This window comes from Silurus meridionalis, chromosome 9 (assembly GCF_014805685.1).
Source record: "Silurus meridionalis isolate SWU-2019-XX chromosome 9, ASM1480568v1, whole genome shotgun sequence".
NCBI classification, from domain to species: Eukaryota; Metazoa; Chordata; class Actinopteri; order Siluriformes; family Siluridae; genus Silurus; species Silurus meridionalis.
Window position 1 is genome coordinate 10,509,409 of NC_060892.1, and position 21,169 is coordinate 10,530,577.

General features: G+C 36.0%; 1 protein-coding gene across 1 annotated transcript in view; it reads left to right on the forward strand.

Annotated features, from left to right (window-relative positions):
- ntrk3b (neurotrophic tyrosine kinase, receptor, type 3b) overlaps window positions 1-21,169 on the forward strand; it is a 137,512-nt gene that overhangs the window by 70,362 nt on the left and 45,981 nt on the right. The window contains exons 8-11 of the mRNA XM_046858434.1: window positions 7,023-7,328; window positions 7,498-7,512; window positions 8,290-8,342; window positions 8,498-8,600. Coding sequence (XP_046714390.1) covers window positions 7,023-7,328; window positions 7,498-7,512; window positions 8,290-8,342; window positions 8,498-8,600 — 477 coding nt within the window. The remainder of the gene's footprint in view (window positions 1-7,022; window positions 7,329-7,497; window positions 7,513-8,289; window positions 8,343-8,497; window positions 8,601-21,169) is intronic.

Genomic DNA, 21,169 nt, shown 5'->3' on the forward strand with positions numbered 1-21,169 from the left:
AGTCATTGTAAATACTCTGATTAGAAAGCAAAAGAAAGATGTCTGAGAAGGAGATAAAAAATGTGTCAGGATAAAGTGTAAGGTTCAAACAGTAACAGTGAAATGTGTATATATATATATATATATATATATATATATATATATATATATATATATATATATATTTTTTTTTTTTACTAGTTTGCTTTTGTTCAGGGAAATTGTGCTAAATACAGACATCATAAAAACATTTCCACCAATAGAGGGATTAAGAAAACAGCAAACTATGGACCTTGTTACATTTCCACCAGCAAACTAATAACCAAGTCACTGGTTTATGAGATGGGCCAATGTGTAGCTGCTCATAGGAAACAAACTATTTGAAAAAAATAGCTATCCATACTTTGCTTTATTAATTTACTGTAAAATGTATTTAAATGGGTCACTTGCAATAAGTAAAGCATAATGGTTTATAGAAGAAGAAGATTTTTCCCTATACCCCATGCAATTGATTTGCTGGCAAAATTAAATACTGGTGGTACATACCGTATTCTATTTACAACTGTATGTAGATGTAGAAATGTGTGATTAGAGTAACATGGCATGTTTTGTGTAAGCCATTCACTAAATAATGCAGTTTATTTAGGTTAAGTCAATTCAAATGGCATAAAACAACACTGCCCCAAATAAAACATAAGCAGGCCCACATACAGTACTACATGTAACTGTGCAAACAATGCAACAGAGTACAATAAAAGCAAAAGAACAAAATGATAGACACATGTTTTACAGTGCAGCGTAAATGACTAGTGTGAAGTAAAGATGTTATTGTTTTAAGTTTATACCATTGGCTAATGCATAGACACATTGTCTTATTTTAGTGGATAGCAATAGTGCAGCACCTGTATGTGTATGAAACACTGGATAAGATCGAGGTTCCCCAGTTTGATCCTGAGCTTGCATTACTGTTCTATGTTCTCTGATTTCCTTTCACCTCAAAGCACATATTTTTTTAAATACTCATAATTGTTCAGAATTGTGTATGTGTTGCCATGGACTGGCATTGTATCCAAAGTGCACACCCAAAATAGGGACTAGGTCTATTGCAACCCTGACTAGGACAAAGCGGTTAATGAATGAACGAATGATGATTAGCAATGGCTGTTCTACTCAGTTTGCTGCAATTGTATATGAATTTGTCTTTTTTCCTTTTCCCACTGTTTGTTGGCTACAGTTTGCTTTTTTTTTTTTTATCCAAATCTGTGTGCTGCTTACATCTTTTTATTTAATGGCACTCATGTAAATTGCTTGAATTAAGGTAATGGCAAAGAAATTACCATTACCAACCATCTCAAAGCTCAGCCATTAACAGCTCCCCAATTTTCAGATGTCTGGTGTTGGATTGGAGCCAAATTTGCAAACAAAAAGCACAGGAGATTTCCAGATTATTTTTTAAACCTGCCCCATAATGTAGAAATCAAGATTAGATGAACTGTGCCACATAAAAAAAAAAGATGATGACATCATCGTTAAATTACTACTTGGTGTCTGATCACTTTTGCATTGAAATGAAGGAAGTCATTATTTAAGTGCTTAATTTGGTGCTTTTATTGTAAACATAATTATTCAATATTTGCCATTGCATTGAACGTTTGGTACGATATATAAAATATTATATAAAAGATGTTAACTCACCCCTTAATGAATTATGCACCCTCTGAACAACAACCACTGCTTGACTGGCCCCAACATCTCTCAGGATACAAGGAAGGCATGCTTCCAGACTTCCTTCTGTTCTGTCACCTAGGTGGTGAAACAAATTTCCTGATGTCCAAACAGATTAGTCACTAGCAGTCTTCATACAACTCCTATAGACATACATAAATTAGCACTTTTCCTTAAAAAAAAAAGAGAAAAATTAATTAAAACCTAAATATTCAATTTTTTCTACCAACAGAGTTTTAGACTCATGATATTCTTAGTCTATGTTTTAATGGACCAGAATTAGAATGAATGTATTGCTGGAGACTTCAAAGAACCTTTGTAAGCCACTCTGGAAAAGGGCCAAATTCCATCAATGTAAAAGTAAATCTTTGAATATGTCCGTTGCTTTGTGCCACCAGTAGTTGTTAAACAAAGAAAAATCATTCCTGTTCTGATTTTGTGCAAAATATATGATAAATTAAGTATACTGGAACCATTCATTGTTAATAACCACTTTATCCTGCTCAGAATTCTGGTGAATTCAGATTCTATTCTCTAAAAATTTGATTACACTTGGAATTTGACACCAGCCCATCCAACAGCATTCAATCACCCATTCACACATAGACTATCCAATTTACCAAGTAGCATGCTTTCCAGAGGTGTAAGGAAACTGGAGAACCCAGATAAAATCTACATGTGAGAACATGCAGTACTTTAGATAGATTTATATATAAAACTCATATAAAATCTCGGAATGTTCAATCAAAAAGTAAAAAAATGGTGACATGATGGCAAATTAACTGATAAGCCAATTAGCAAGAAAGCACCCTGAAGCTTTTATGTAAGTGTAAGCAGAAACATGTAGTTGGCAGGGAAGGTGAAAAGAAAGACACCAGTTAGAATTTAATTACAGAAATAGATGTTTTATTTTGGGAAATACTCCATTATAGGTAGTGAGCTTTCAGCAACACTTTGTACTTTGTGCTGGAGAACTGAGCCCCGGATTTGACCCTACAAAGTGTCCAGTCTGGCAGTATTTTCCATAAGAGCCAGTACGTCTCACCACCACATTTCAGGCACTAAAGGGGGAGTGTGCCGCTCAGGAGACATTATGTTTAATAAATAGCACATGAATTTAAGCCTCTGCATGGAGGAGGCCATTTAGTTTAATCGCCACCCCGATGAACGACGTTGACGGTAAAACGAAATGACAGCTCCGACCCAAGAAGGCGCGCTCGGGATGTTTAGCTGTGACAACACAATGCAGAGTGCTATTGCTTTCCTTGTTAAGAAATGATTGTAGAATGACAGTGCAAGATATGAGTGACTGAAGTGTGCGATTACATGACATGCAGCAGCTTCAACGCCCAAAGGTATTGGTGTGTCTGTAATTAGGAATTATCTTAAGCAGTTATGTCTATATATCAATAGCAAGACAATGAAACTATTAGGGCTCAGCAATACATTATTCCTCAAGATCTCATTAATGACATATTAAGAATGATGTGGGGCAAACTATTTGGCACACACTTAAACGCCTGATACTTGATCATGATTTCTCTTTTTTATGCTCTACTGAATTCATGATGTGGTTACTATACATGATAAGGTGAAAAATCTGTAACCCTTTCAATTAAGGAAAAAACACACACAAAAAAACCAGTACATCTTTTCATTTCGACTTTGATTGGAAAAGCCAACTGTAGTTCTCATGCGCTTTTTTTACTTTATTATGTTTTGTGTACGTGTTAGCAATATCTGCAATCGCTGGCCAACTAGACCTTTTCACCTGAACAACTGCATCTTTTCAACCTGCTGCTCCTCTGAGCACATAAGCAGATAAGCATATCAGGTGTCAAGTGCTAATGCTGAATTCTCCAATGGACTCCATACGGTTATCAAGTTATAATCTTACTCTTGTCATATTCTTGTGATAATCTCCGATTGACAGTGAAAAAGCGAATTATCTTTACAGGCCAGAAATCAGGGCTCTTTTGAGGCATCACTATGATACAAACTATGATACACCTGATGGGCCCCGTAATACTGCAATTCCATATATTCATTCTCTTTAGTAACCACTTGATCCTGTTCATGGCTGCATCCAGAACCAATCACATGAACTGTGAATGCTAAATTGGAATACACCCCTGGCAAAGTATGTCAATTCCTACATGATATAACTGTAAATGATGGCACACGGACAGTACAGGTTTTGCCTCTCCTAATGGCCCTCAATAGCAATATGTGCCCTGTTCTGAAACATACTGAAACTTACCATATGTCTGCATAAGTGCTGTCAAGTAGAATGTAAATTAAAGTTGACAAGTTGTCGAAAAACTGTTCTGAATAGGATATGAAATCTGTTTCACAAGTTCTCTTTAAATAGTGTTGGCAGCCCCATCATTGTGGTGGGACAACCAGAGAGGCTGTCTAGGGCTGAGGAGGGATAAAGTAATTTAGAAAAGACTCAGTTTAACAGAATAAGTCTGTCTGAAATAATCGATTAAACTTTGTTGGCTTAAACGTGGACATCTTTCCAATAAGTTCATGTTTCCCGTCTTTTTTAAAATGCTTCTGTGGGCTTGTAAGTTTACTGTGTAAGAGATTCTGAACATCTTTGGCTAATTACAGACATTTACTGAAATGTAGAGTATCTGTAGGTATTTCTAGTTACTTCCATTCGTGGTAGGTTGCTAAGATGGTGGATAAATCCACTACACAAAAAAGAAAAGACTAGAAAAAAGACAGTATGTGTAAGCAATATTGAATATTGCATTAGTATGAGTTATAGTTCTATTATGGGTTACAGCTGTTTACATTTCGCAAGGTGTGTGCGTGTCTACGTATGTCCTAGGGGCACGTTCCGAAATAGTTTGTGCTAGGCCTGGCCAATATGCTTAGCGTGCATAGCTGTTGGCATTGTGGGTGCAAATATGTATATATCTAATCTGAAATTGACTTCAACACTATAATATTTCATAATTTTGAGATACTGAGCTATAATTTTGATAATGCTTTGCCTTTTGTCTTCATGAAGTGACTTTCAGGCAGCAGTAAATCACTAGGCAGCAAGTTTCTAAGTTAATCTATTTGTATAGATCCTGTGCTATTTTACCCCAAATTACCATTTTTTTTCAGAGTGTTTGTGCTTTTAGTTACACACACACACACACACACACACACACACACACACACACACACACACACACACACAAAACAACCTTGAGTATACAAATTGACTACATCATTACTTATTTTATTTAGAATCTGGCTCTAGTAATTTATTTTACAATGACCATTGCATACTATGAATTGCACCACAATTTTCTTTTTTTCTGCCTCCCACCCATCCACTATTTTTCTGATAATAGGTCAAGGAATCTACACCTATGGTATAATCTTGATTATTTTCTCTCCTGTAAACAGCCACTTTAGTTCACCTTGAACATTCTACTGCAAGTCTGCCTTACTGAGTTGAGCAGCACTTACTGCTACTCAACAACCAGAGATTTTCTTTTTAGCTGAGATGAGCTGTGCTATAAAAAATCCATAAAAAGGATACTGCAGCTATTGTAGATTTGGGGGAGGTAAATGGATCTCTCTCTGTGTGTTTGGGAGCTTCAGCAGGACTCTGTAAATAACACCCCCTATATAGTTGAGAGGGCGTGTAAAGTGAGTGAGGAATGCTGCAGCATGCTGATTTCAAATCCCTAAGCCGAGCATCATTTGGTTGGTGTTGGGCAGCTCCCAGCACAAAGGGAGGCATGCATCAATCATTAGCCTATCAGTTTAAGCCCCTGAAGAAGAAAACATCGAATCAATTCAGTTGAGGGCAAGTGCGATCGACTGACAGTTATGATGCTCTCTCATTTTGATTCTGGATCACACGCTGCCTTAATCTAAAAAATGAGCAGTAATGTATATTTTGCGGCAGCGAGATTGCATTCCAAAATTTGACAACCGTTTTCCATTGGAGACCTAATTTTGCATTGTTCAGCGGCACATAGTCAGCCGAAAAAAGCTTTTCTTTTACTAGACTGATAAAACGTTGAAAGGTTTAATACAAGGTGGATTTTATTACTCTTTTAAGCCTTGATAGCTTTTTTTTTACTATCCAGTAATGGCTATGATCTCCGTGTCCTTTTCTGTCTTGCCTCAACTCATCTCTTGCAGTTAAAATCATGCATACTCCAATACACTATATTTAAGAAGCTGGCAATACATTATATATATATATATATATATATATATATATATATATATATATATATATATATATATATATATATATATATATATATATATATATATACACACACACACACACACACACACAATCACAAAAACTTGTAGAGAAATTCTAGCGTCACATCTGATTTGTGTACACACCATTAATTTGCAGACATATTACAGCAGATTAATCTTGAAATATGTTGACGCATTAACATGATTCCCTTCCCAAACAAGATTATAATAGAGAAGGAAACATTGCGAAAGAATACAAAAATAAATGTAAGTCAGAGATAAATGTAAGTCAGTTTCAGAAAAAAAAAAACCCTCTTCATTTACCTGGTAGAGCAATCATTAGAATGCTAAAATGTGATTGGTTTTTCAATCAGATGATGTAATAATTTCCAGCCAAAATATGTCTAATGCAATTCAATTTACCCACTGTGACATTTAGTGTGTCTGCTTTTTTCAAAGAACCCAGAAGAATTATTGCTATGACATATTTTGGGGAGGTGGTAGCTCATTGGTTAATGCTCTGCATTACTGATTGGAAGGTCGGAGTTTGAAACCCCAGTTTTGCCACGCTGCTGCAATTAGGACCCTTGAGCTAGCCCGTTAACCTTCTGTGTTACAGGGGTGCTGTAATATTGCTGACCCTGTGCTCTGAGCCCAGCTTCCTAACATTGCTGGTTTATGTGTAAAAAGAATATTACTTTGCTGTAAAGTACTTGTGGCAGGTATAAAGCAAATTTCTTTCTTTTGCACTTTAGTCTGTTTTAGCATTTAAAAATATTCAATAGTTTATGTAGTTAAATGACAAAATAGAATACAATTTCTAGATTCTTCTCAAAATCCAAAGAAATGCATTATAGGCCAACTGACATGTCCAAATTATTTATAGTCTGTGAATATGTGTGTGAGATTGTGCACAATAATAGGGTACACAGCCCATCCAAAATATCCCCTGCTTTGTACCCCATGTTCCCTGGGATCGGCTCCAGGCTCGGCATGACCTGTGTAGCTGGACCTATAATTTTAGTAGAATCAACTCTGATCTAAAGGAAATCTGTGCTAACCCATTTATTCTCCTCTTTGTCCATCAGTTCCCCCAGTGATTATAAAGTTGGAGGAGCCTGAACGCAGACATCACACTTGTATCGAATTCACTGTGCGAGGTTTCCCTCATCCCATGCTACAGTGGTTTTACAAAGGCCGTGAGGTCCAAGCTCTGTACATCCACACTGAGATGGAGATTTATCAGGACTACCTCGAAGGCTGCCTGACTTTTGAAAACCCTACACATCATGATAATGGAAACTACACGCTGGTGGCTACCAATTCACTGGGCTCAGTCACCAAAACTGTCTTCGGACATTTCCTGGAGGCACCGCCATTTTTGGAGGAGGATGGTACGCTTTATTTTTCGAAAATCAGTCTCATGTTGATGTGGTACTTTTGTCACTGAAAGTGGGTAGTTGATCAGATACTAAGTGGAATAAATAGATTATTTATCTTTACAAATACGTTTATCACATTTAACATGTTTTTTTGTCTCTTTCTCTTTCTGTGCCATAAAAGGAATTATTGAGTATGGTGAGTGTTTCTTTGGCACTGAACATTTTCAGAATTTTTTTAAAACTTTGTTTGACCCTCGTAATTCTCTTTAAAATATATTTAATGATCAGTATAATGATGCTTTATACGCTAAATGAGAGCCATTAACCTGCTACTCAGTTCCCCCTAATGTGTTGCTATGGCTTTTTTTTTCAAATCCGAAAAAATCTGCCTAAATCAGAAATGCCACAAATGACCAATAACGAAGGTAACAGTTAATAGTAAAATAGTCTCTGTCCTGTCATCTGTCCACCTATACAGGGGATGCTGATATGCCCTGAAACTATTCAGTCCCTGCTTATTAAAAGCTGCTTAAGACTGGCGCCTCGCAAAATATAGAAAGAAGAGTGAAATCGAACAAATAGTTTAAGCCCAAAGGAGGAAGGCCTCCACTTCCTGTTAAGGCTGCATTGATATCACTTTAACCCATGGCGCCTATTCCATTATTGGACAATTAATTAGCTTGGAATTACCCTTTGATCTCCAGTGCTGAACTCACCAGACTACAAAATGCACTTCTCTTGAGCCAACTTGTGATCGCATTGTACTCTTTAATAAATCAGGCGCTCGTATTCATTTCCACAGCTGCCTGTGAGTTCACTTAATGTCACATGTGCATAAAATTATTCACCTTAATACCATGACATTTTCCTTGCTCTATAATGAAGGCTTTACCAAAAGCACAAAGCCAGATTTCACTTGCATATTGTTTCTTGACACCATTTAAGATTCTGCTTTTAAAAAAAAATTTCTTAGGAGACCCAACACCTGGGAACGATGTGAACAGGCCAGATGAGGACTCGTTCGGGGTGAGACATGTGTTACATTTATGTGTAACATTTATTTACAGCTCAGCACGGTTAAGCTTTCTTTCCTTACACCCCGAGCATTTTCTATATTCTGCTCTGCGTTAACGCCATGCTGTTCTTAATTACCCGCTCCACTGCTCCCTCTGTTCCTGTAGATGTCTATAGCCGTTGGTTTGGCCGCTTTTGGCTGCGTGTTTCTCATCGTGATGTTTGTGCTGATCAACAAGTATGGAAGACGCAACAAGTACGGCATGAAAGGTAAGAGAAACTCTGTTTATTTTATTTGCACTAAACCAAATCAGCTCCTTGTTATGTCTTAAAAGGCCATTTATTGTCCTCCTTTAAAAGGGGCTCTAGTAGGCATGGTATGTTAAATGGCTTAAAGACAGGCTGGCTTTAGGACATAGGTTATCTTTCATTTCAAATAAAGCTCAGAAATCTAACTTGCCAGTGATTTCTCTTTCCAGTCTTTATTAATATTTCAGAGGAGGTGTATTTATTTGAAATTTAGATTGTGTTCGGTCTTCGTTTTTTAAATCTACCATGTGGCACGGCCTTGAATTGGTTGGCCTTATGGTGAAGGCAGATGCATTCCATGCACCCAATTTCCTTAAGTTTACCTTAGACCTTGTGGTAATATCACAGCTTGCACCCATGTGATTGCTGACTGGCTGCTGGAGATATAGATTTGCTGAAGAAAAAAAAAAATCTCTGGCCTTATTCAGACCTCAGAATTATACATGGAATTGTGGTGTGTTTTTAATCTAGAACCACTGTTTGAAAGATTGTTGTGACATGCCTGGATTACAATTATGGCATTTGGCAGACATCCTTATCCACAGATATTTACATTGAGCAGTTGAGGTTAAAGGGCATTGTTTATGGGCCCAGATGTGGCAGCTTGGTGGTGCTGGGTCTGAACTCACAACCTTCTGATTTGATGTTAACCACTGAGCTACCACTTACCACTGGTTGGCAGACTTAATCCTGGATTATCCACTGTCCAGATCATCTTAGTATTTTTATCTTAAATTCATTAAATGACCAAACGAATAACTTGTATAGTATGAGGGGAAATGCTGAAATGTAAAAGACAGGGGATACTTTCCGACATCTTGAGTATGGTTAATTACAATTGTAATGTGAGTGTTCACAAATTACATTTATTACTTTGATCTTTAATCTGTAGAATTAAACATATAATGTCTTTGAGTGTAATATTGAAAAAATTTTTTGCTGTTAAATAAACTAAATCACTATACCCTATACTAATGCCTATAGTGGTGTACAAGCTAGAGTGTATGCAGCAGTGGTGGATGTACACAAAGCATGTACTTGAGTAAAAATAGAGATACAGTAGGTAAAATATTACTTCAGTAAAAGTGCTACTGTTAAACTTACACTTGAGTAAAAGTACAAAAGTATTTGCCTTCAAATGTACTTAAGTATCCAAGTACTCCAATTTATAATGGCTATATTGTTCCTATTGATAATCTTTATCACAAAACTCTTGCTTAATCTACTCAGTTTATATAAAAAAAAGACTCTAATGTTATTCTTAATACAACAATCTATTAATAGAATGATATTAATGAGTTAAACACTGATTGATATCTAATAAATTATCATGAGCCCAAAACCTCCTTTTCAACAACTTCAGTTGGATGGAGTTTCTTCCATCATTTATTACTCTCAAAATGTTCTGCTTGCTGTTTAACTCACGCTGAACTGTATGTTGTGCAGTAGACACCGGCAACCGGCAATGACGGTTCTAGCTTGAATGACACCCTGGGTGAACTATGCCATGATCCAACGTCTCCCCCATTGATTAGTTTTTGCTTTGAAAAGCTAAAAAAAACATGTTTTCTTAGAAAAGTTCACAAATTTGGATTAAGTTCTAAGCTCCCTTTCATGTATAAATATCACCCTAAAAGCATTTATTGCACAATTAAATTCACATATCATTGTGCACAAGTTATCAAACTCTCAGAACCACGAACCATACAATTCTAATTGTAGCCATACGATACATACAACATCTATATCCTTATAATATATGTTGTTTAAATTAGCCTTTTAAGCTGCACTGGAGATTCTCCTTACTGAACTCAGTTCAGGACCTATTCAGTACAATCACAGAAAACCTTTATGACACCACCTCAATTAAAGGTAACCAAATCAATAAGTTATAACTACTTCTTTCCTCTTCTTTTTTCTGAATTGGGCTCCTGAGGATTTAGACCTTTTTTTTGTCATCCACAGTTTTAATTTAGATTTGTGACGTCACTCAACCCCCATCTCTTCTTTCTGTGTATGAGTGAGGGAACCGGGCAGTGGCCAGGTGGCCAGGTTCATTGACTGTGACATATATAATTGTGCAAATGAGCAGCAAAAAAAAAAAAAAAAAGAAAGAAAAAATACAATGATCTTTTTTTTCCGTGGACACCCCACCAACACCCACGAAATAATGCCTTCCTGGGCGACTGCCCATGTCGCCTAAATCCGCCACTGCCTAGCAGTAATCAAAACAAGTTTAAAACAGAGCGTGCGCTCTACCCTGATTGGTGGCTTGCTGCGTGATTGACCAGTTAAGTTTTTATCCGCTCATAAATAAAAAGGAATGACTGATTTTGCTAAATGTAGTTGAGTAAAAAGTAAAAAAATTTTACTTTAATATGTAATGAAGTTAAAGTAAAAGTCTTCCAGAATAGAAATACTTGAGTAAAGTACAGATACGTGAAAAAAACCTTCTTAAGTACAGTAACGAATTACATTTACGTCGTTACTGTTCACCACTGGTAAGCAATAACAATAAAAACACAATGCTGACAGCCCAGCTCATGCTAGAGAAACCTTAAATTAAGGTAAACATGTAGATAATATGCTTTGGTATCAACATATAATTTATATATATATATATATATATATATATATATATATATATATATATATATATATATATATATATATATATCCATCATGTGCATGCTTCCTTTCAACAATAGTTACATTTGCATTAAAGAAGCTCCATAAACCACTAACCTGGGTGAAAACCTTTTTTTTGGCAGTTGAATCATACACCTGGGCTGATCTTATGGATATCATAAGTTATTATACCGTTATTTCATGTCCATACTCAAGCACATGAGATGCATTTTAATTAATTTGGCTGGTCTGCTGATCTTTTTAGCGCTCTGTTTGTATAAATTAATGATTTGCATATTTAATCAAGATGGAAACTTGGCTCAGTTTTATTTATGAATGAATTTTTAATTAAATCTGATTGCAGTTTATTCTGAACTGTTTAAGTACTAAAAAAGAATAAATAAAAACCTAGAGTTGGCATAATTGCCTATAAGTGTAACTAGAAAACAGTTTTGTTTTGCTAGTTGATTATGGCCCTAATTTGGGACGTGACTTTTTTCCTGCTATCCATGTTTACATTTCTTGGATCTTGGATAACTCTTTCTCAGATTTTAGATAGTCCTCCTTTCACAGGCTCATGAAGATCTGTTGTTTATCATAACACCTGAATAAATTACAGAGCTTTTCATGTACATGAAATGGATAGGAGGGTAAATCGGGATGTGTCGTATGCATAAGACATTAAATTGACTAGTGGGTGGAAACGTGCTTCAAATTTGAAATTAAAATTTCCAGAATTATTCTGTCTTAAACAATTTTGTTTTAATGTAGACAGATCATGTGCAATTAGTCTATTCATTCAGACTGTGGCTACAGAGTCTGTTCATTTCTGTCTCTACATGTGTCTAAGAACTACCTGTATTTACAAAAAGGAGGACATTGAGCACACACTGCAAACAACTGACCACCAAAGAGCCCATTGGCAAACACACCTTGTTCACGCACAAGAGCTTCAAATAGCTTTCACAGGCAAGATATTGTGTGGCTCTATCTTGTTTTGAAAAGCTCATAGGGCCGCAGTGTTCAAAAGTTGTTTTCCCAGGACAAAAGAGAAGATTCAATCAGATTAAAACTTTCAAGATTCTGAAGCTTATAGTTAGATAAGTGCACAGTGGGTATAGACTCTCTGAGGCAGAGATTTAGGCTAAACTGCAATCAAAACAATTATGTCCCAAAAGTGCTTTTAAAGAAAATGTGAGGCGTGAATTATATGAGAATAATCTAAAAAAAAAAAAATCACGTTGAACACCTGCTTGAAATAAGACTGAAGATCGAATACATATGTCTTTTTATGAGTGGGCGAATCTCCATATGATCTGTGAAGCTCGAGGTCTTTTACAACAATCATTGTCTAAGAGCATTTGCTATTGTTTTTAACTGTTCACTGTTAATAATCTTAATTGCATATCAAGTCTTATATAAAAATTAAAATCTTAAAAAAAGTAAGACAATATGAAAGAAATCATGAGCAAAGCTGCAGTTGTTGTGTGTCTTTTACTTAGCAAAGTTTTTCAGTCACCTTTTTTCTGGGTTTAAAAAAATACTGCATGCCATGAGTTTCATGGTTATTTTCCTTACATTTTTATTTTTTTTGAACCCATCAGATACCATTGTTGCACAAGTTGCAATGCATTCCTGTTCAAGCTGCAGTATATGAGCACTTTTTTTGTGTTTTAAGTGGAAAGCCTCATTATACTGCACTTCATCATGATTGACAAGGTTGAAGAGCCGTAAAGGAGGCGGTGTTCAGACTGTGACGTTAATATAGGGCCTTTTTCAGCATCCCCTCACACCAATAATAGACCCACTTGTCCTGTTTTTTCTCCTTACATCAGCTGGAGGTCTTAGGCAGTCATTACCCAAGGCTGTATGAAGCCGATTTGTGCCTGTCTCAGGCGCTCTGGGGCCTTGTTTTTGGGCAACTGGAGTTTGATCACAGCCTATTCCTAGGTGCCAAAGATAATCACAGTGTGTACACAGTTTTGTGTGGATGTTTTTTCTTTCTACTTCTTCCTGGTTAGACCCCCAGATTGCAATTAAATCGCTGCAGGGTTTTATGCAGCTTTACATACGATTGATTTACCTGCTATTCAAAGATGGCTGCTGTCTAATGTCTGCCATTTTAATAAATGTGCTGCTGCTTTAATTCTCTTATGCTGAGTGCCTGTGGCTTTGATTATAATAGCAGCTTGTATCTGCATCCTCGGACTACAGAGGAAAAAAGGTGGCCATGCTTATCAATAACAATATGATTACTAAGATTATTCTTGGAAGGCTAATTACAGGAAAAGGTGTTCTTGTTAAAAATGCAGCATAGCATTCATATATTTTTGCCTGAACATTTACTTTATTATTTATCTAATGTTAAATATATTTAGCTTATTTTGCTCGGTATATATTAGAGGTCTTGGGTATGAAGAAAAAAATTCCTAGTTGAAACACTTTTGATAGCTGTTCAATTCTCACATCTGGTCAGACAGTGTCAATTCGAAAACAGCATTATTCAGCTTTTTTAGTTCTTATAAACAGCTTATTCAAAGACAATGGCATGGCAGCCTCTACATAATGTAAGACTTACAAAAAATAGATTTAAAAAAAATCTGGGGCAAATTGTTGCAGTGTTAGAGCAGTAGAACACTTCAGGATGAGCTGTATTTTAAAATATAAACAACTTCAGGTTTGCAACACTCACTCTACTTTTCAGCAATCCACATCACTCCAACGCACTTTGAAGACATGATTGTTAAACAAGGATGTTTCACTCCAAAATGCTGTAATGTTTGAATCAGCATCTTTACTACATCTCCTTTTACATAAAATAGCATTAGCAATTGAAATATATATATTATTAAATCTAGGACGCTTACCTCCAAACCTTATATTTATAATAAGGACCACTATTGGAACAAAGAAAATATTGGAGGCTTAATAGGTATAGCTAGCTAGACAACAGCAGTGGTGGACTGTAGCAAAGTATTTTTTCTTTGCTATTTTAAAAATGTATTTATATTGCCATACTGTTCTCATAGATCATTACTTTTGATATTTAAGTACATTTAAAAGTAAGTACTCTTACTCAATTAAAAAAGCAAAAAGAGCTCTTTAACTTGTACAGGAGGAATATATCAGCCGGAAATTTGTACTTTTACTCAAGTACATTGTAATGTAAGTGGAAAGAACATTGCAGCAATGTTATGCTAATGTTTAAATAACATTCCAGCAACGTTAAGCAAACTGGACATTTAAACGTTTTTGGAATGTTCCAAAACAATGTTCATAGAACGTTGCAATTTTGTATTAAATTTTAAGTGGAAAGAACATTGCAGAAATGTTACGCAAACCTTAAAATTACATTCCAGCAACGTTAAGCAAACTGGACATTTTCAAGTTTTTTGAACATTTCAAATCACAATTCCCACAACCAAAAGAGAATGTTATCATTGTGTACTTTGTCAATCACTGGACATCAGGACTATGCAGATCTTACAGGTTTTACTTTGTAACAGGTACTTAACTTTTCCCAATTTTTAACAACGTTCTAATTTATAAAAATAAAAAAATCTTTCAATTTCTGATTTGTCTTCAATGTGTCAACCCCTGTGAATTTAATGTAACTTGTTTTTAATAAGTATTTTAACAAACACATTTGAGACAAATTTAATCAGCAACAGCAAATATATATTTACAAAAAGGAATTTGCTTTAACAATGTTAACAAGAGGTATTGAGCTAGTGTAATTATGGCAGAAAATTAATTTCCTTCCAATTTGCCCCTAACCTTTAAAAACAAACATTCCTAAATTTCATACTGTTTGTTATAATGATATCTGTTTTTTTTTCCCTTCTAGTTTAGTCTTTGTTAGTTTTCATTTGTTTAAATAGAAATAAAAGGTTTTTAGCTTTTTATGTATTTTCTTCATGTCATAAAATGTATTTTGGAATCTGACCTTTGTTCCTCTGGGCTAATAAGCATGATTCTGGAGAACAACTAAACATCATGTTCAGAGGAGGTCCAGAGAGAACATAAAAAAAATAAAAAAATAAAAAACACATTCAAACAGGACACAGGCTAATTAGCTTAATGCACAATCCCTGTAGTATATTACAATGATTTCCTCCCATATGGGACATTTTGCTGGAGTGCTTTCCATATAATTCATTCTACCATTACCAGGGTCGGCTTTTATTCTTCTTCTTCTTCAAGGAGCTTCAGGCTACGACTTCCTCATAGGCCTGGTGTGGGCTGATGTTTTTGATCAAATCCAATTCTTTGGCCCTGTTTCTTCTCTTTAATTCAATCCCATTTCTTGATCATTGCATGATTTTGAAGTTGTGGTCATAAAGAGACATGAGAGTTTCCTTTATAGCTAGCAGAACTGAGACTGGATAATATCTCATGCCTGGAGTAATATTGCAGTCACGGGGAGCAGAGCTTTTTTGTCCAATAACTGTAGAAGCAGAAATTATATAGTAGTGACCCACGGCTAGCACATTAGGAACTGTGAGATGGTTTTTCAGCACTGGATAGATGTTGCTCTTCTATGTTAATATAAGTGGGTGAAAGGGTGCCCCATGATGTGTCTCTTGACCCAATGAGACCATTATTTTTCATGTATTTTTTTTGCTTGTTTTTAAGGGATCTCATGTGCAGTGTGCAATGTATCATTATAGGCATGGGATAGAGAATTGAGTAGGATGTTGAAAGTCTATTTGTGAGCTGCCTACACTAGCTCAGACATGTATTAAAAATAACAGTTCTGGATTGAAACTCATACAAATTTTGTGTAAATGTCCTCGATCAGCCAAGACATGTTTGGTGTTTCCAGAGTATTTTTTTTAGTTTTGTACTAGTGCTGCAAGTATAATATAGCTAACAAGTATGCAACACAGATATTTACTTTAACCGATTTGGTTTGTGCTTTTTAAGATACAACTGACTGACCAATTATGGGCCTCATTTTAAGACCTTGGCACCTTGTTAATGATGATAATTGAACTCGAGCCCAATCACTAATCTAGTATGCTTTAACTACTTATAGAAGTTTAGCATTTCATAATGGTTTATATGACACAAATATCACAAAATTAATCTTGAAGATTCTTTTTTTATGGAAAACCATCTACTTCACCAAAGTACATTTAATAAACTCATTAATGATGTTTCTAAAAGTGTTTCCACAAGCGATTGCTTTAAGACTACATGAAAGCCTGACTTTCTCTAAAATGTCATTCAAATATGGCAATAAAATGCTTGTGTCTGTTATTCGTCCATCTTTGTGAAATATTTTACCAAATCAAATGATTAAATATTTAATTGAAATATCGTGTTGCTTATTCATTTAAAGTGAAATTTTTTCTGTGCCCACCTGAGAAACCATATATTTATGGCCATTCATAGCAGATTCAAATGCAATGTTTTTTAATAGGACCAAAGGTAAATACTTATTACACAACATGCTTTTTATATGTCGAGTTTTATCATGAAGCTGTGTTCCTTTGTGCTGCCTGGACATGTAGCGTTACTTTACAATGACTGCGTGAACTCTTGAAGGTCTAAAATCTCGTAACCAATCAGCAATCACTGTAAAATCTCAAACTTCAATGTACTGATGCCAATTAAAAATGCTTGGAGTTGCAGTTGTGGATAGTATCTTATTTCATTTTTGTAATTTGTAGCCATTGTCACTAAATTGCAAGTTTATTTATTGTAAAAAAAAATACTACACAACTAGTTAGCATTCAGTGCTTGCCTCATTCGGCTGCTTAGCCGTCCTTTGAAAAGAAAAGGAGATAAAAGACTTTTGATGCTGAAACTATGATGAAAGACTATTAAATGAACAAGAAAACAGACCCACACCAAATATTTTAATTTAGCAAAAAATAAGTACTTTTTTAGTAGTCTTGGTAAGTGTAAATTGATTGGCTGATGTGGTGTTTCCCAAAGCTGAAAGGCTCTGTTTTGTAGTATATTTTTTGCTCTGCAATTTTATGAAATTACTCATGTATAGTGTAAAGCAGTCAAACTGTGCCTTTGGAAGAAATGTGTGTGTTGATTTTCGACTTGCTTGGTAAATTATACAGTAGTCCTTTAAATCCAGTCCAAAACTAAAAAGCAAACCTCAGATACTAAACATGACTGCATTTGGGCTAAGGGTGAAACCGTGTAGCTAAACTTTAATGATAAGAATCATGCTAGGGTTAAATACTATAGGGATGTTTTTACTGTCCTCACCAGCCTTCCGCATCATATCACTGCTGTCATGCGAGGTTAGCCAACTCTTCACTATAGAACTGCAAATACGCCGCAGGCTATTTTGCACTCACCAGTTAACTAAAGCGTTTCCCGCCTAAGAGTGGCTTAGTGTCAGCTGCCGGTACAATGCACGCAGAACACAGCAAGCTGCTCACAGAGATGTTTGCTTTTGAGGCTAACATGACATATAGTTTCATCAACAGATGGGCAAGAAGAAAGAGTCAGAAATAAACTGGCAGCACGGCGGATAAAGAAGCAGTTTTGCATTCGGCACATCAGCGTCACCGGATAAATACAGCTTTCTCTTTGGTGTTGTACCTCTCCATTTTGCAATTTTGAAAAGATAAGTGCCTCACTTAGCTGCAGGTGGATATAAGACAGAGCCTCTTCTTTCTTGATTTTGATTCTGTCTGCTTTTCTGCAGTCAAAACACATTGTGAGAATATCTAGTGAAGTAAGAAAAGTGCTCCAAAATGGCAATAAAAACAGTTCGCAAGGGCACCGGTCAGGTATACAAAATCGGCTGAAGTAGCTTGTCAGGAGTGCAAGAAGAAATAGCATGCCTGCTATCAAATAGTGTAAATTCAGTTATTATGGCTGACCCATGTCACATTAGACTTTCATTTCATCATCTCTTTTTACAGTCTTCAACTAAATTTTTTTTTACATTGTGATACTTTAGGCTTACCGTGGTTGTAAAGAGTGACAATTTGGGTTGCCAAACCTTTCCTATCTGCTCAACCCAGACTGTTATATGCTTATATTAAATCAAACTAAACCCTCTCTATGCTTGGATGTACAACTTCCTTAATGTCTCACATAATTACCTGAATTTCCCTCATTTAAAACATCAGTAGATTTTTTTATTAGCTATAAAATCCTCAGCCTTCTAGCGATAACCTCACTCTGCCTTCAAAAACCAGTCTATTTAATGTTCGGCTGCATGAAGACTTTGTTTTTCCCTTCCCTTTAGTCTCAGATGTGTGTTTGTCTCTGTGCTACAGATCACAAGTCAAATCAATCAATGGAGCTTTTAATAGTTCTCCCAGACTCACCTAGAGTCCTGGGCTTACAAAGGAGCTCAATGAAATGCGAGCATTAATAAATGCTTTCGACCTGCCTAGAAAATGAAATATGCTGTATTCTCTACAGGCCGTCATTATAGTCTTGTGAAGCCAATATAAATGTTCTCTTTTCACTAACATGAACATGTTTTCTAACAATACCTAGTTCTTCAGTGCTGATCTGCTGAAGGATATTCTAGCATCTGACCTCAATACACAAGTGTAGGGGATGCTGGGAACCAGTCTTGGGGAAGGTGTCAAGGTTGTCCTCTTTATCCTAAGTGTGCGTGAAATGGAGATCGGGGTGTGTTGCGTGGCGGAGATGAGCGGTCATTACTGGCTGCTCAAAGGAAGCGCAGTAAATCAATTTAATGACTGCAAAATGGCCCGATCTCCACTGCCACAACACCATTAAACATGATTTAGAGCAGTGTAATGCGCACATGCTTTGATAATGATGGGCGTGATGATATGCAGACAGCTCAACACCACCCTTCAGAGATTTACTCCGGTGTGACAGATGCCGAGAACGAGGTTTGTCAGGAAATTAATTTTTTTCGCACCCTTTTCACTCGATGCAAAAATACTTCCACCCCTCGCTAAGACTGTGGCTAACATTACAGAACGCAGAATGGCTAATTTGCTCACAGCCTCTAGGTAAGATTCTCAAGTCGACTCCATTCCGATTTTATTTCCGTGGTTGTTGCTGTGGTAACTAACTATAGGACTGGGAGATTTGATGAAACACAAAAAACATTTGAGTTTTTCGGAAATTTGAAATCATAAACAATGGCAAGTAGAAAACAATTAATAATCAGCGCACGTGTGAATGCTTATGTCTTGAGCGCAGAGGTTCCTAAAGCGTGTTGACGCCACCTGTACACTGCATTAAAAAACGTGGGGGCTGTAGCGGAACTGTCATCTATAATAGGCAATTTCTGTGATCATCATGGTGTGTTGTCACGGCTGTCACAGGAGATGTGGCAGTGGCCGGCGAGAGTGCTAGAGGGAGTGAGAAATACTTTTTTATTTCCATGCTACATCAGGACTCTCCCACACACTCCTTGCTGGCATGCAGCGACTGGCCACTTGATTTAATGGAGCCACTACAAGCCTCGTTTATCACAGCCCTTGCCCAGGCTACGCAAAACAGAGATGTGCATTCACACATCCATTTTGCATATTTCTCTTTTTTTTTCAAATCACATCCCAGCATGCTCAGCTAGCCTTTTTTTGGTTTAAATGGCATAATAGTATAAACATACTAATCAGTCAGAGCATTAAAGTGTAGAAAATGCTTTTATTCCATAGCGTTGTTGATTCTGTGGTGCGGTTTTGTAAGTTATCGATTTTATAGTAGCAATTCATTATATTTAAAGCACTGATATTTAACTCAGAAAGATATTCACTTTATTAGGAACACCTGCACATCTGCGCATTCATGTAGTTGTTTGGCACAATGCCTAAAATCATGCAAATACAGCTTAAGAGCTTTAGATAATGTACAAATAAAAAACCTGAACGGGAAAAAAAAAGCGTGATCTCTGTGACTTTAACCAGGGGCATGGATGTTGGTGCCAGATGGGCTGGTTTGAGTATTTCAGAAACTGCTAATCTCCTGGGATTGTTGTGTGAAAAACAACATTTCGTGTGGGACTGAAGGCTGAAACACTCTGTTGATGAGAGAGATCAAAGGAAGATGACCACTCTGGTTTAAGCCAACTAGAAGTTTATTGTAGGTAAAATAATCACCATTTGCAGTCATGCTGAGCAGAAAAGCATTTCAACTGTCCAGGTTGGGAGAGGCCATGCCCATTAAATCCTGAGATTATAAATATTGAGTAACTCTGGGCCTTTTTATTACATTTTGAAAAATAAATACTTTTTCATTGTATTGAAATGCTGTTATTTGAAAGTTTGTTGTTCTTAAAAAGCAACATATTGCAGATTTATATTACTGTTGGAAGAAAAAAAAAGCTCAAAATGATTGTTGTGATATTTATTGAACAGAATACTGTAAAGGTGAAAATAATAGTCAGAGACTAAATTTAAATTACTTTATGCTCAACCAATGCAGTAAATAAGAAGAAACGAAAACAACACACCATTACTGCAGTACGTGGTCGAAAATGCAACATTTAACAAAACAAAAATGTATAAATGTATAATTTTTGAAAGAAAAATAAAGAAAGAACATATACTTTATTAATCAATTATTCTTTTTGCCACACAAAACATTGTACTGGTATAAATTAATTCATGAGTGGTGTCACCCAACAGTGTAGTAAAATTCTGGTTGATTTTAATCAAGCAAACAAATGAATAAAAGACTAATAGCTAGATCTATCTATCTATCTATCTATCTATCTATCTATCTATCTATCTATCTATCTATCTATCTATCTATCTATCTATCTATCTATCTATCCATCCATCCATCCATCCATCCATCCATCCATCCATCCTTCCATCCATCCATCCATCCATCCATCCATCCATCCATCCATCCAATCAGCTGTCGATGTTGATACTGACCAGGCTCCAAAAAAAACAACATAACTGGATCTTTTGTTTACAAAACTTATG